At 43.4% G+C, this 12,691-nt stretch overlaps 1 protein-coding gene across 1 annotated transcript; it reads left to right on the top strand.

Moving 5' to 3' along the window:
• Positions 1-1,664: 1,664 nt before the first annotated feature.
• On the top strand, positions 1,665-6,925 carry LOC113693402 (uncharacterized). Its single transcript, XM_072053776.1, has 9 exons — positions 1,665-2,104; positions 2,197-2,441; positions 2,493-3,111; positions 3,256-3,344; positions 3,459-4,360; positions 4,598-4,717; positions 5,087-6,165; positions 6,280-6,728; positions 6,792-6,925. Exons 1-9 carry the CDS (start codon positions 1,665-1,667, stop codon positions 6,923-6,925), a joined length of 4,077 nt encoding a protein of 1,358 aa, XP_071909877.1.
• Positions 6,926-12,691: the final 5,766 nt, after the last annotated feature.

Below are 12,691 nucleotides of genomic sequence, written 5' to 3'. Positions count from 1 at the left end.
TTTCCCTTGTACTTTACTTTTTGGCTTAAGACATGTACGAATGGGGGAAACAAGCAATTATTAGCTCTAGTTTTTGACTTTTCTTAGCCTATGGGAGTCATTCTCACGGACATGGGGAAGAAAGGAGGCATCAGCCTTTGACCTTCCTTTTTGTAGCTTTTAGTTGTTCTTTTCCTTCTCCCTCTCGTATGAGCAGACAAGCGAGGACAGTAAATGATACTCTGAAACTTTGCTGTGCTTTGTTGTTTTGACCGAGTTGAACCTGGGCATTTTCTCAATTGATGGCCGCAGTTCCCTTTTCAATTTCCCGTGGATTTAGTTCATCAATTATGAGCTAATTTTCCAATCCTAGTCAAGGAGCAACGAAGGGTCTGGCTCGTCTAAAAATTGTGAGATCGATTTAATTTAATCTTTCCCTTTTATTTATTGGTATTCGTGTATTCCCTGATTACTATGCTTATGGTTATTTAATTAGTTGATTGTCTTGGATCCGGATAATTAATTGATTTGGTAATCTATTATCACTTGGGTATTAAATCCGTAATTGTTTAATTACCTCAAAATAGTGACAACTGGCACGATTAGATTCGCGTCAGGGGGATACGCGGGCTAATCTAAAGTAACCCTGGTAGTGTGTTATTTGGTTAGAATAGGGCTCCTCTAATACGTAAGGCAATTGGGGAATTAAATTCTATGGGCGTACCTAGAATTATTTCTCAATTAGAGCAGTGATTAACGGGCGTACCTTGATCACCGACACAGTAAGGAGGGGTTGACTGCCATCGCTTGTTTGGTAGTTATAACCTATTTATTGGTAAATAATTGGGATTGCCTTGCATCAATGATCAATTAGGTGAACCATTGCTGAAGTTACTTCTTGGCTAGATCTTTAATTAATATTATCTTGATTTTAGTGAAGTGCCATTTGGTTTTTGGTTGTCTACTTTATTGCATTTTTAATTGTTCCCTTGTTTTAATAGATTTAGGACTTTAATTATTGTTATTCTAAGTTCAGTGAATTGTGGTTTAATTTATAATTAGTTATTTATTTTTATTTTCTTATTTGAATTTATTTGGTTGTCGTTGTTCCAACAAAATCACCCCCTGTGTTACTTTGAATTTCTTAAGAAACAAATATACCCAATCCCTGTGGATACGACCCTACTTGCCCTGTCTGCAAATTCATAATTATTTGTGAAAATAAATAACCATTCCATTCGGGTATATCGGATCAAGCAAACTCTTTGGGAACAGGGTGAATCAAGTAACCCATTGCACACCTAGAGTCCCCGCTCCAGTACTTGGAATCGGGTTTGGTCATTTTAATTGGCAAATAGGTTTTATTTTATTATTGCACAGGCTTCGACACCCTGTCAATTTTTGGCGCCGTTGCCGGGGACTGGCGTTATTATCTGTTTCTCTTTAAATTCATTTTTTTTTGTTCTAATTTTCTAGTTTTCTTCTAGTGTATGCCTCGATCTTCTCGTACAGGTGATTTGATTTTTGACCCTGAGGTAGAGAAGACCGCACGTAGAACGAGAAAGGAAACCAGACAGCTCAGAGAAGAGCACTCCAGTGCTACATCTCAAAGACCCGAGTCAGAAGTTGAACCAACAGATTCGTTTGGTAACACTTCGAGTGACTCTGACCAGGAGGAGAGCACCATGGCTAATGCACGAACATTAAGGGAGTTGGCTGCTCCTGATTTGACTCAGCAGCCTTTATGCATTACTTTCCCGAGTTTGGGTGATAACACTTCGTTCGAATTGAAATCAGGTCTAATTCATCTTTTACCTTCTTTTCATGGCTTACCAGGTGAGGAGCCGTATAAGCATCTGCAGGAGTTTGATGTCGTGTGCAATAGTATGAAACCCCCGGGAATCACAGAAGAGCAGATAAAAATGAGGGCGTTCCCCTTCTCCTTGAAAGATTCTGCGAAGGACTGGCTGTACTACCTATCGCCAGGCAGCATCACCACGTGGGACCAATTGAAGAAAAAATTTTTGGATAAATATTTTCCTGCGTCCAGGGCTGCAAGTCTGAGGAAAGAAATTTGCGGGATCAAGCAGCATCCAGGGGAGTCATTTTATGAGTATTGGGAACGGTATAAGAACTTGTTGCGCAGGTGCCCCAACACCAAATAAGTGAGCAGTTGGTCATACAGTATTTTTATGAGGGGCTCCTTTTCGGGGACAGGAGCATAATTGATGCTGCAAGTGGAGGGGCACTGGTAAACAAAACCCCTCAGGAAGCACGGGAGCTAATAGAGGGGATGGCAGAAAATTCACAACAATTCGGTACGAGAGAGGATGTTCCAATACGCAGGGTGAATGAGGTAGAGACACCCTCTATGCAGCAGCAGCTAGCTGAGTTGACCGCGTTTGTTAGACAACAGGCTGTGAGAAATGCATCACAAGCCAGGGTGTGCGGAATTTGCACTGGTATGGGTCATTCTGCAGACATGTGCCCAATGATTCATGAATAAACTGCAGAACAGGTGAACATGGCTGACCACGCGCCCACGCCAAGGAAGCAGTACGACCCTTACTCAAGCACCTACAACCCCGGGTGGAGAGATCATCCCAACCTCAGTTATGGAGGGAATAGGCAACCCAACTTTACGCCGAACAGGCAGTCTAATTTCGTGCCAAATAAACCACCGGGGTACCAGCAGCAAAACCAACCCCGACCGCCTCCGGCCCCAAGCTCTGGTTCATCTTTGGAAGAGATGATGAAACAAATGATGACAAACATGGCGCAAAATCAGCAAAGGACGGAGGCAACCATTATGCAACATCAGCAAAGGACGGACTCCGAAATGCAGGAAATAAGGAATCAGATAAGTCAAATGGCCACAACAATCAACCGCTTGGATGCCCAAAATCAAGGTAAATTGCCATCTCAATCTGAGTTGAACCCGAAGAATGTGAGCGCCATGACCTTGAGGAGTGGCAAGGAAGTTCAAGGGCCTGAGCCTGTGATCCCCAAGGACAAGGATGAAGAGAAGATCGAAAATGAGCTTGAAAGGGAGGACAGCAATAGTGCAGATCTAAAGGTACTTCCTGACCCAGTAATTACAGCTAAAACTAACCCGCCTCCTTTTCCTAGCAGGTTGGAAAAATCAAAGAAACAGGATAAGGAGAAGGAGATCTTGGAGGTTTTTCGCAAGGTTGAGATAAATATCCCCCTCTTAGACGCAATCAAATAAGTACCGAAATATGCCAAGTTCCTAAGGGACTTGTGTGTCAACTGAAGGCGGTTGAGGGGAGATGAACGGATTATTGTTGGGGAGAATGTGTCAGCGGTCCTGCAGAGAAAGCTCCCACCAAAGTGCGGTGACCCAGGTATGTTTACTATTCCCTGTAGGATAGGTAATACTGTGATCAGAAGGGCCATGTTGGATCTAGGAGTATCAATTAATGTTATGCCTAAATCTATCTATGCTTCTCTAAAATTAGGTCCATTAAAAGAAACTGGAATAATCATTCAATTAGCTGACCGAACTAATGCATATCCTGATGAGTTGGTTGAAGATGTGTTGGTAAAAGTTAATGATTTGGTGTTTCCAGCTAATTTTTATGTATTTGATATGGATGATGATCACTCCCCTGATCCCTCACCTCTGTTATTGGGTAGACCCTTTATGAGCACAGCACAGACGAAAATTGATGTTAATAAGGGTATCTTGTCCATGGAGTTTGATGGGGAAATTGTGCATTTCAATATCTTTGATATTATGAAATATCCCTCAAACTCCAACTTTAGCTCAATTTTCTCTGTGAGTGCTATTGATCCTGTAGTGCAGGAAGTGTTTGAAACTGATGGCAGGGATGAATTAGAGGTGGCTTTGACCAGGCACCTCGAGTTGGAGAGAACTCCTGAGGTGGAGTGGAGCGAGAATCTAAAATGCACAATAGGTGCATTACACTCATTGCAGACCACCACGAAAAGGTATGAAATCTTACCTATTTTTACTCCCGAGCCTCACCAGAGGGTATTGCCATTTGTGGTGCAGGCACCTGTACTGGAGTTGAAACCTCTACCAGAGCACCTGAAATATGCATATCTGGGTGATAATGAGACACTCCCGGTGATTATCTCATCGGCACTGTCAAAAATTCAGGAGGAGAAACTGATCCGGGTCCTTAGAGAGCATAAAAAGGCGATAGGTTGGACAATTGCAGACATTAAGGGGATCAGCCCGGCCATCTGTATGCACCGGATTAGACTAGAAGAGGATGCTAAACCTGTTCGGCAGGCCCAAAGGAGGCTCAACCCCCTCATGATGGAAATTGTAAAGAAAGAAATTTTAAAATTGCTAGATGTGGGGATTATTTTTGCAATATCAGATAGCCCTTGGGTGAGTCCGGTCTAGGTAGTCCCAAAGAAGGCAGGGGTGACGGTGGAGGCCAACCAAACGGGTGAGCTCGTGCCAGTGCGCAAACCCACTGGATGGAGGCAGTGTATAGACTACCGTAGGCTAAACACCGTCACCAAAAAGGACCATTTTCCTCTCCCTTTCATTGACCAAATGGTTGAGCGTTTAGCTTGTAGAGCTTATTATTGCTTTTTGGATGGATTTTCAGGATACTTTCAGATAACAATTGCCTCAGAGGATCCAGAGAAGACAACCTTCACGTGCCCGTTCGGGACCTTTGCTTATAGACGAATGCCATTTGGGTTGTGCAATGCACCTGCAACATTCCAGAGGTGTATGGTAAGTATTTTTTCTGAGTATGTGGAGAAAATTATTGAAGTTTTTATGGATGATTTCAGTGTGTATGGTGATAGTTTTGATACGTGTTTAGATAACCTGAAATTGATCCTGATAAGGTGTATAGAGACTAATCTTGTGCTTAATTGGGAAAAATGTCATTTTATGGTTGAGCACGGGATAGTCCTGGATCATATTGTATCGTCTAAGGGCATAGAAGTTGACAAGGCTAAAATAGACATTATTTCTACATTACCTTACCCCGCGAGTGTACGGGAGGTGCGCTCTTTTCTTGGACATGCAGGTTTTTATCGAAGGTTCATCAAGGATTTTTCAAAAATTGGAGCCCCGTTGTTCCAACTCCTACAAAAGGATGTGACCTTCGAATTCAATGACAAATGTGAGAAGGCCTTCGACAAGTTGAAAGAATTGTTGACTTCACCCCCAATCATCCAGCCCCCTGACTGGAGTCTACCATTTGAGATTATATGCGATGCCAGTGATCATGCCGTAGGGGCTGTATTGGGGCAAAGAGTAGGGAAGGCAGCTCACGTCATCTACTATGCATCCCGAGCATTGAATGGAGCCCAGTTGAATTACTCCACCACTGAGAAGGAACTTCTTGCAGTTATTTTTGCTCTAGAAAAATTCAGGTCATATCTGTTAGGTGCTAAAGTGATTGTATTTTCTGATCATACAGCATTAAGGTACCTAATGACCAAGAAAGATGCAAAGCCGAGGCTCATCAGGTGGATATTGCTACTACAGGAATTTGACCTGGAAATAAGGGATAAAAGGGGCTCAGAGAATTTAGTAGCTGACCATCTGAGTCGTATACCCGTTGGAGAGGATAATGAACCATTGAGGGATGCATTCCCTGAAGAGCACTTATTTTCTATAAATTCTCAGTTGCCTTGGTATGCCGATCTGGTCAATTATTTGGTAACTGATAATTTTCCTGCAGGTTGGCCAAAATCGAAGAGAGATAAATTGAAGAGCGACGCCAAGTATTTTATCTGGGACGACCCGTATCTATGGAAGAGGTGTGCAGATCAAGTGATGCGGAGATGTGTAAGTGAGATGGAATTTCAATCGATTTTAGCTTTTTGTCATACTTTTGCCTATGGAGGTCATTTTGGACCCAAGAGAACTGCTCATAAGGTTTTAGAAAGTGGATTTTATTGGCCATCATTGTTTAATGATGCCTATGTGTTTTGTAAGTCATGTGATCGCTGTCAAAGGGTAGGTAATATAGCCCGTAGAGATCAAATGCCCCAAGTCCAGTTGATTTTTGTTGAAATTTTTGATGTCTGGGGTATAGATTTCATGGGGCCTTTTCCTACTTCCTTTGGTTTTATATATATTTTGTTGGCAGTTGATTATGTGTCTAAATGGGTGGAGGTCAAGGCCACTCGGACTAATGACTCGAAAGTAGTTGCAGATTTTATTAGGTCTAATATTTTTGTGCGATTTGGAATGCCAAGAGCTATTGTCAGTGATAGGGGAACGCACTTTTGCAACAAAACCATAGTTTCGTTGTTTCGCAAGTATGGTGTACTCCACAGGGTTTCAACGTCATACCACTCTCAAACCAATGGTCAAGCGGAGGTGTCGAATCGGGAGATTAAGTCTATTTTAGAGAAAATGGTGCGTCCTGATAGGAAAGACTGCCAAAGGTTGGAGTACGCACTCTGGGCCTATCGGACGGTGTACAAGACTCCTATAGGGATGTCACCGTACAGGGTGGTATTTGGGAAGCCGTGTCACCTTCCAATAGAGTTCGAGCACAAGGCTTTTTGGGCGATAAAGCAATGCAATATGAATTTAGAGGAGGCCGGTGCTCAACGAAAGTTGGATTTGCAAGAATTGGAGGAGATCCGGAACGAAGCATACGAAAACGCTTTAATTTATAAGGAGAAAAGCCGGACATTTCATGATCAACAAATTTCTAGAAAAACCTTTGAGGTTGGTCAGAAGGTCCTCTTGTACCAATCCAGGCTCAAGCTATTCCCAGGTAAGCTACGTACCCGTTGGATTGGACCTTTTATTGTGACTCATGTTTTTCCCTATGGTGCAGTTGAAATCCAGAGTGCTAAGATAGACAACAAATTTGTGGTGAATGGACACCATCTCAAATATTATTACGAAGGATTTTCAGGTAGAGATGTGGAGACAATAAGGCTTGACGCACCACCATGTCCTAATCAGTGACACTTTACCATGTCTAGCCAAAGACATTAAAGAAAGGCGCTCATTGGGAGGCAACCTAATTGTTTCTTTTAATTCTTTGTTCGTTTGATTTCGTGTGATAGTTTAAATATGTTTTCCTTGAATTCGACTGATTTTGGGTTTCAGTTTTCGTTTTTGCTGATTTATAGGTGCCCTTCAGTCATGACGTGCCCGCGTGGTGACGTGTAGGAAGCTCACGATCAGAAACTTCTTGGAGCTCTCTTGCCCTCATAACGTGTCCGCGTGGTGACGTGCAGGAAGCTCACGATCAGAAACTTCTGAGAGCTCTTTTGCTCTCTTGACGTGCCCGCGTCACGTTCGCGGGAAAGGTAAGGATTCAAAAAAAAAAAAATCATAATCATCATGGCTTAAATGGAGCCTGGAGAAGAGAAAAAAAAAAGAAACGAAACAATTTCTGTTTTTTTTCCTTTTCTTTTCCTTTTTTTCTTTTCTTTCTTTTTCTTTCTTTCTTCTCTTTCTCTTTTCTTTCTTTCTTCTCCCCTGTTTCTTTTTCTTCTCTGTCGACTGAAGACCCCCTGTCCGCCGCCCACTGGCGCATCTCCTCCGCCACCAGATCTGCTCTACGGCTGAAATTCCCTCTCCCATCGCGCAACCACTCCAGCTTGACCGACGCCTCGAGCAGCGCCTCCACCATCGCGCGCCCCAATCGCCCGCTCCGCCGCCGCTGTCCCCCTTGCATCGAGCACCAGCCCTCTCTCCAGCGTCGCGGCCTCTTGCCCACAGCCGGGCGCCACTAGCTCGCGCGCAGGCCCGCGACAGACAGCTTCCCACGCTGCCGCTGCGCGCCGCCGCTGTCTGGTTTCCCCTTGCCCAGCCGCGGCACACCCACTTCAGACGCCACCGCAGCCGCACGCGACAGCCAGCCCTTCGACCACCGCCGCAATCGCTGCCAGACAGCTCTCCTGCGCGAGGCGACCCAACCAGCAGCGAGCACTTCACTTGCGTGGAGCTTTGACCCCTCTGCCCTGTCAGCCGACTGCCAAGATATTGGCGGAGGTATTTGGAGCTTGCTCCCCAATTTCTCCTAAATTGATTAATGCTATCTGGGTTCGTCAAGCGTTGATATTTTGGCCGTGTGCGATTTCCACCAGTGGTACTGGTTGGATTGTTTTTGCTTAGAATTGCTAATTCCTGTGGGTTGGGTGTACTTGTGCAATAAACTGGCCATCTAGAGCCACTTGTTGTACCCTGTTGAGGTCTATTTTGCTTGCTTTACTGGAGGAATTGTTGAGGTTTTTGTGGGGGTTTTGCTTGAGTTAATTCTGCTATTGCTTAGAAAGTGGAGATCCTGTGCCGTTTAACTTACTTTGTAACGTTGGTCTTGCATAATTTCATTGTTGGGGGGCCCTCTGACTGATGCCTTAAACTTTTGAAGTGGGAAGGCTTTGACTGGGCATTTTTAATTGCTAGAACCCTTCTTTTTGTTATTGATTGGTTTATTACGGGGAAATTATTGCTTTGTTCTGCTGAGCTTCCTTTACTAGTTGCATTTGCTGGTTTCCATACCTGTTGGAACTTCTGCTGCTTTGAGCTGACTGTTGGGTGACATGGTGAGACCAAAGTCCTCCTCTAGGTCTAGGACCCCTAGAACCTCGCAATCTCAACCCTAAGCCTCTACTCCAGTCAATACCCCTATAAATCAACCTACTGCTCCCGGTGTCCGAACCCGGTTAGGTAGGGGTAGAGGTGCCCACGTGGCTTCTGCCGCTCACTTGGGAGGGCATTTGGAATTCACTAAAGCCGCCGATCAGCGGCGCTATGCTCAAGCTTGTGAGCGGCGTATCATCCCGTGCAAATGCGCGGACCACATTACTATGGTTTTTCTGGGATCCAAGGGGAGGTTGAGCGCATGTACACGGCCATTGGATGGCGCCCCTATCTTGATATCTTCCAGCCAACCTTTGTCGAGTTGACTAGAGAGTTTTACGCCACTTTTGAGTTTGAATTACCGACTAGGTATACTGTTGCGACTCCCGATGTCATTCACTTCCGTCTCATGGGCCAAGAATTCAATTTCTCTATCACCCAATTCAATCTGGCTTTCGGTTTCATCACTCGGGAGTATGCAGAGACTAGGGAGTACGGCGAGAGTGCCTGCGATTTTGTGGAACCTTTCCTTACCGCCTACCGTGAGGTGTGGGAGGACATGTCTGCGGACACGCAGCGTTACGATCCCTCTCGGTCTTGGAGCTCCTTTCTAGAGGACCCGAGTGCTCGGTATGTTCAGCGGCTTTTAGCATATAGCTACTCGGGCAGAAAGGACAGCTCCGGTATTATCCCTCGGCCGGAGCTCTTCTTCCTTTGGTGTATGAAGAATGGGTTCAAGGTCAATTTGGGTTGTTGGTTGGTGGCACAGTTCAAGACCGTCATGGCAAAGAAGAACAAGCCGTTGATTCTTGGGTCGTATATCACGCACTTGGCGGTCCAGCTAGGCGTTCTGAATCTACAGGATCACGATTTGCACTTGGCCTGCGACATGGAGTATCTCACTGCTGACCGGCTAAAGAAGATGGGGGTTCTGGAGCTTGTCGATGGCCACTACCGATTTGTGCCCCCGGGACCGCCCCGCGCCCCGCCTCGCTCTTCCTCCACCTATTCGGCCCCAGTTGGCGGTGATTCTGGCCCGTCGACGTCCGCTCAGCCCCCTCCACAGCAGGGGCTGAAGATTGGCACCAAATTAGGACGCAGATTCAGAATTTGGACGCTCGGATGATTAACATCGAGAGCAACGTGGCGGCTATATCACAGAATCTGGCGGCATTCCTGCAGCACTCGGGTTTCCCGCCCCCAGTCCAACCTCACCCTCCACTATGACCCGGTTTCAGGGAAGTTTGGTTACTTTCTCCCTCACTTTTGCTGTTTTTTGACACATTGAGGACAATGTGTCCTATAGGTGTGGGGGGGTCTATAGTCTTTCTAGTTTTTAGTAGTTGTTAGTTTTTAGTTTTTTAGTAGTTTTTAGTTTTATTTCTAGTTGCGTATTTTCTTTCTTTTCTTAGTGCTTATTCCCCATGTGAAAAGAAAAAGAAAACAAAAAAAAAAGAGAAAAAATGTTGGTTTATTGACTCTAACTCTACTTTTGCCAAGTTTTTTTTAAAATAAAAATGTATCGGGTTAATGTGGTTGGATCCAGAATATCTCCCTGGTGAATATCGGATTGCTTGGCTCTTTTGATTTCTGTGTTAATTTCTCTAGGCATAGGGAATGACTGTTGGTATTTTAATGTGAATTGGTCCAATATTGACTCCAGTTCTCTATGTTTGGCAATAATGAGGCGAGCTGTTCCTATTTTTGGTTCTTAGTGTTGTTATTATGTGTTTTTGGCTTTGTTTGGCTGTGAATAATCTGGACTGTACTCCGCTATGAGTTACTACTGAGTAACCGGGGATCGGCACCTAAAAGTGTCGATTCTCGCGTCAAAAGGTGGTACTTTATATGAGTACGTGGTCGTATAGCGGTAGGAGTTGAGTAACCGGGTTCCTTCATCTAAAAATGTTGGAGTTCGCGTCAAAAGGCCCCGACAGCTAACGACTAAGTCTTTTTGTGTTAATTATTATTGCCTTTAAAAAAAATGAAAAAAGAGAGAATAAATAATGGGAAGGCTTGCCTGTTTATGGACTTAATATGGAGACTTGTGTGAATATTTGGACCATTAGCTGATAAATGTTGTGCGCCATTCCCTTTTCTTAGAGTAGTTAACCTGGAAATTGAAGGAATTTGCAGTTTAGGGGCTAACCGGGGGGGAGGCTTCTTGGATTTTAATCACCAATGCTCGATATATGTTTTTCTCTTGAATATCTTGGCAATATAGGAGATTGGGCAATGACCATCATCGAATTTTGGTGTTCGTTTACTTTTCTTATGCTTGAAGACAAACATGGTTTAGGTATGGGGGGAATTGATAGATTGCAATTTATCTATTTATTTTATTATCATTTTCCCCTATTACCTGACTTGATGTGGATTAATTGCTGGATTCTACTCATTTTTCTTAATTTACGTATATTTCAGGGAGTAGAACGAAAATATGATAACAGGTGCCAAATTGACAGGAAAAGAATTCAGATCATAAAGCTTGTCCCAGGGGCACTTTTGGAAAAAAAGATGTCACGCCCATTTTGGTAATTTTCGCAAGGGAATGACGGACGGAGGGCTTCGCTTCCTGTTGATGTGCGCCGCAATTAAAAGGAAAGAAGGAGGAGGAAGTTGGAGAGCTAGCTTGTGCGGGGTCTTCCGTCTGTAGCTTAGCAGCAATTCTTGATTTTTCCCTTGTACTTTACTTTTTGGCTTAAGACATGTACGAATGGGGGAAACAAGCAATTATTAGCTCTAGTTTTTGACTTTTCTTAGCCTATGGGAGTCATTCTCACGGACATGGGGAAGAAAGGAGGCATCAGCCTTTGACCTTCCCTTTTGTAGCTTTTAGTTGTTCTTTTCCTTCTCCCTCTCGTATGAGCAGACAAGCGATGACAGTAAATGATACTCTGAAACTTTGCTGTGCTTTGTTGTTTTGACCGAGTTGAACCTGGGCATTTTCTCAATTGATGGCCGCAGTTCCCTTTTCAATTTCCCGTGGATTTAGTTCATCAATTATGAGCTAATTTTCCAATCCTAGTCAAGGAGCAACGAAGGGTCTGGGTCGCCTAAAAATTGTGAGATCGATTTAATTTAATCTTTCCCTTTTATTTATTGGTATTCGTGTATTCCCTGATTACTATGCTTATGGTTATTTAATTAGTTGATTGTCTTGGATCCGGATAATTAATTGATTTGGTAATCTATTATCACTTGGGGTATTAAATCCGTAATTGTTTAATTACCTCAAAATAGTGACAACTGGCACGATTAGATTCGTGTCAAGGGGATACGCGGGCTAATCTAAAATAACCCTGGTAGTGTGTTATTTGGTTAGAATAGAACTCCTCTAATACGTAAGGCAATTGGGGAATTAAATTCTACGGGCGTACCTAGGATTATTTCTCAATTAGAGCAGTGATTAACGGGTGTACCTTGATCACCGACACAGTAAGGAGGGGTTGACTGCCATCGCTTGTTTGGTAGTTATAACCTATTTATTGGTAAATAATTGGGATTGCCTTGCATCAATGATCAATTAGGTGAACCATTGCTGAAGTTACTTCTTGGCTAGATCTTTAATTAATATTATCTTGATTTTAGTGAAGTGCCATTTGGTTTTTGGTTGTCTACTTTATTGCATTTTTAATTGTTCCCTTGTTTTAATAGATTTAGGACTTTAATTATTGTTATTCTAAGTTCAGTGAATTGTGGTTTAATTTATAATTAGTTATTTATTTTTATTTTCTTATTTGAATTTATTTGGTTGTCGTTGTTCCTACAAAATCACTCCCCTGTGTTACTTTGAATTTCTTAAGAAACAAATATACCCAATCCCTGTGGATACGACCCTACTTGCCCTGTCTGCAAATTTATAATTATTTGTGAAAATAAATAACCATTCCATTCGGATATATCGGATCAAGCAAACTCTTCGGGAATAGGGTGAATCAAGTAACCCATTGCACACCTAGAGTCCCTGCTCCAGTACTTGGAATCGGGTTTGGTCATTTTAACTGGCAAATAGGTTTTATTTTATTATTGCACAGGCTTCGACACCCTGTCAATTTTTGGCGCCGTTGCCGGGGACTGGCGTTATTAACTGTTTCTCTTTAAATTCATTTTTTTGTCCTAATTTTCTGGTTTTCTTCT

The sequence above is a fragment of the Coffea arabica genome, chromosome 6c (genome assembly GCF_036785885.1).
Source record: "Coffea arabica cultivar ET-39 chromosome 6c, Coffea Arabica ET-39 HiFi, whole genome shotgun sequence".
NCBI classification, from domain to species: domain Eukaryota; kingdom Viridiplantae; phylum Streptophyta; class Magnoliopsida; order Gentianales; family Rubiaceae; genus Coffea; species Coffea arabica.
This window is presented reverse-complemented; position numbering and strand designations above follow the sequence as displayed.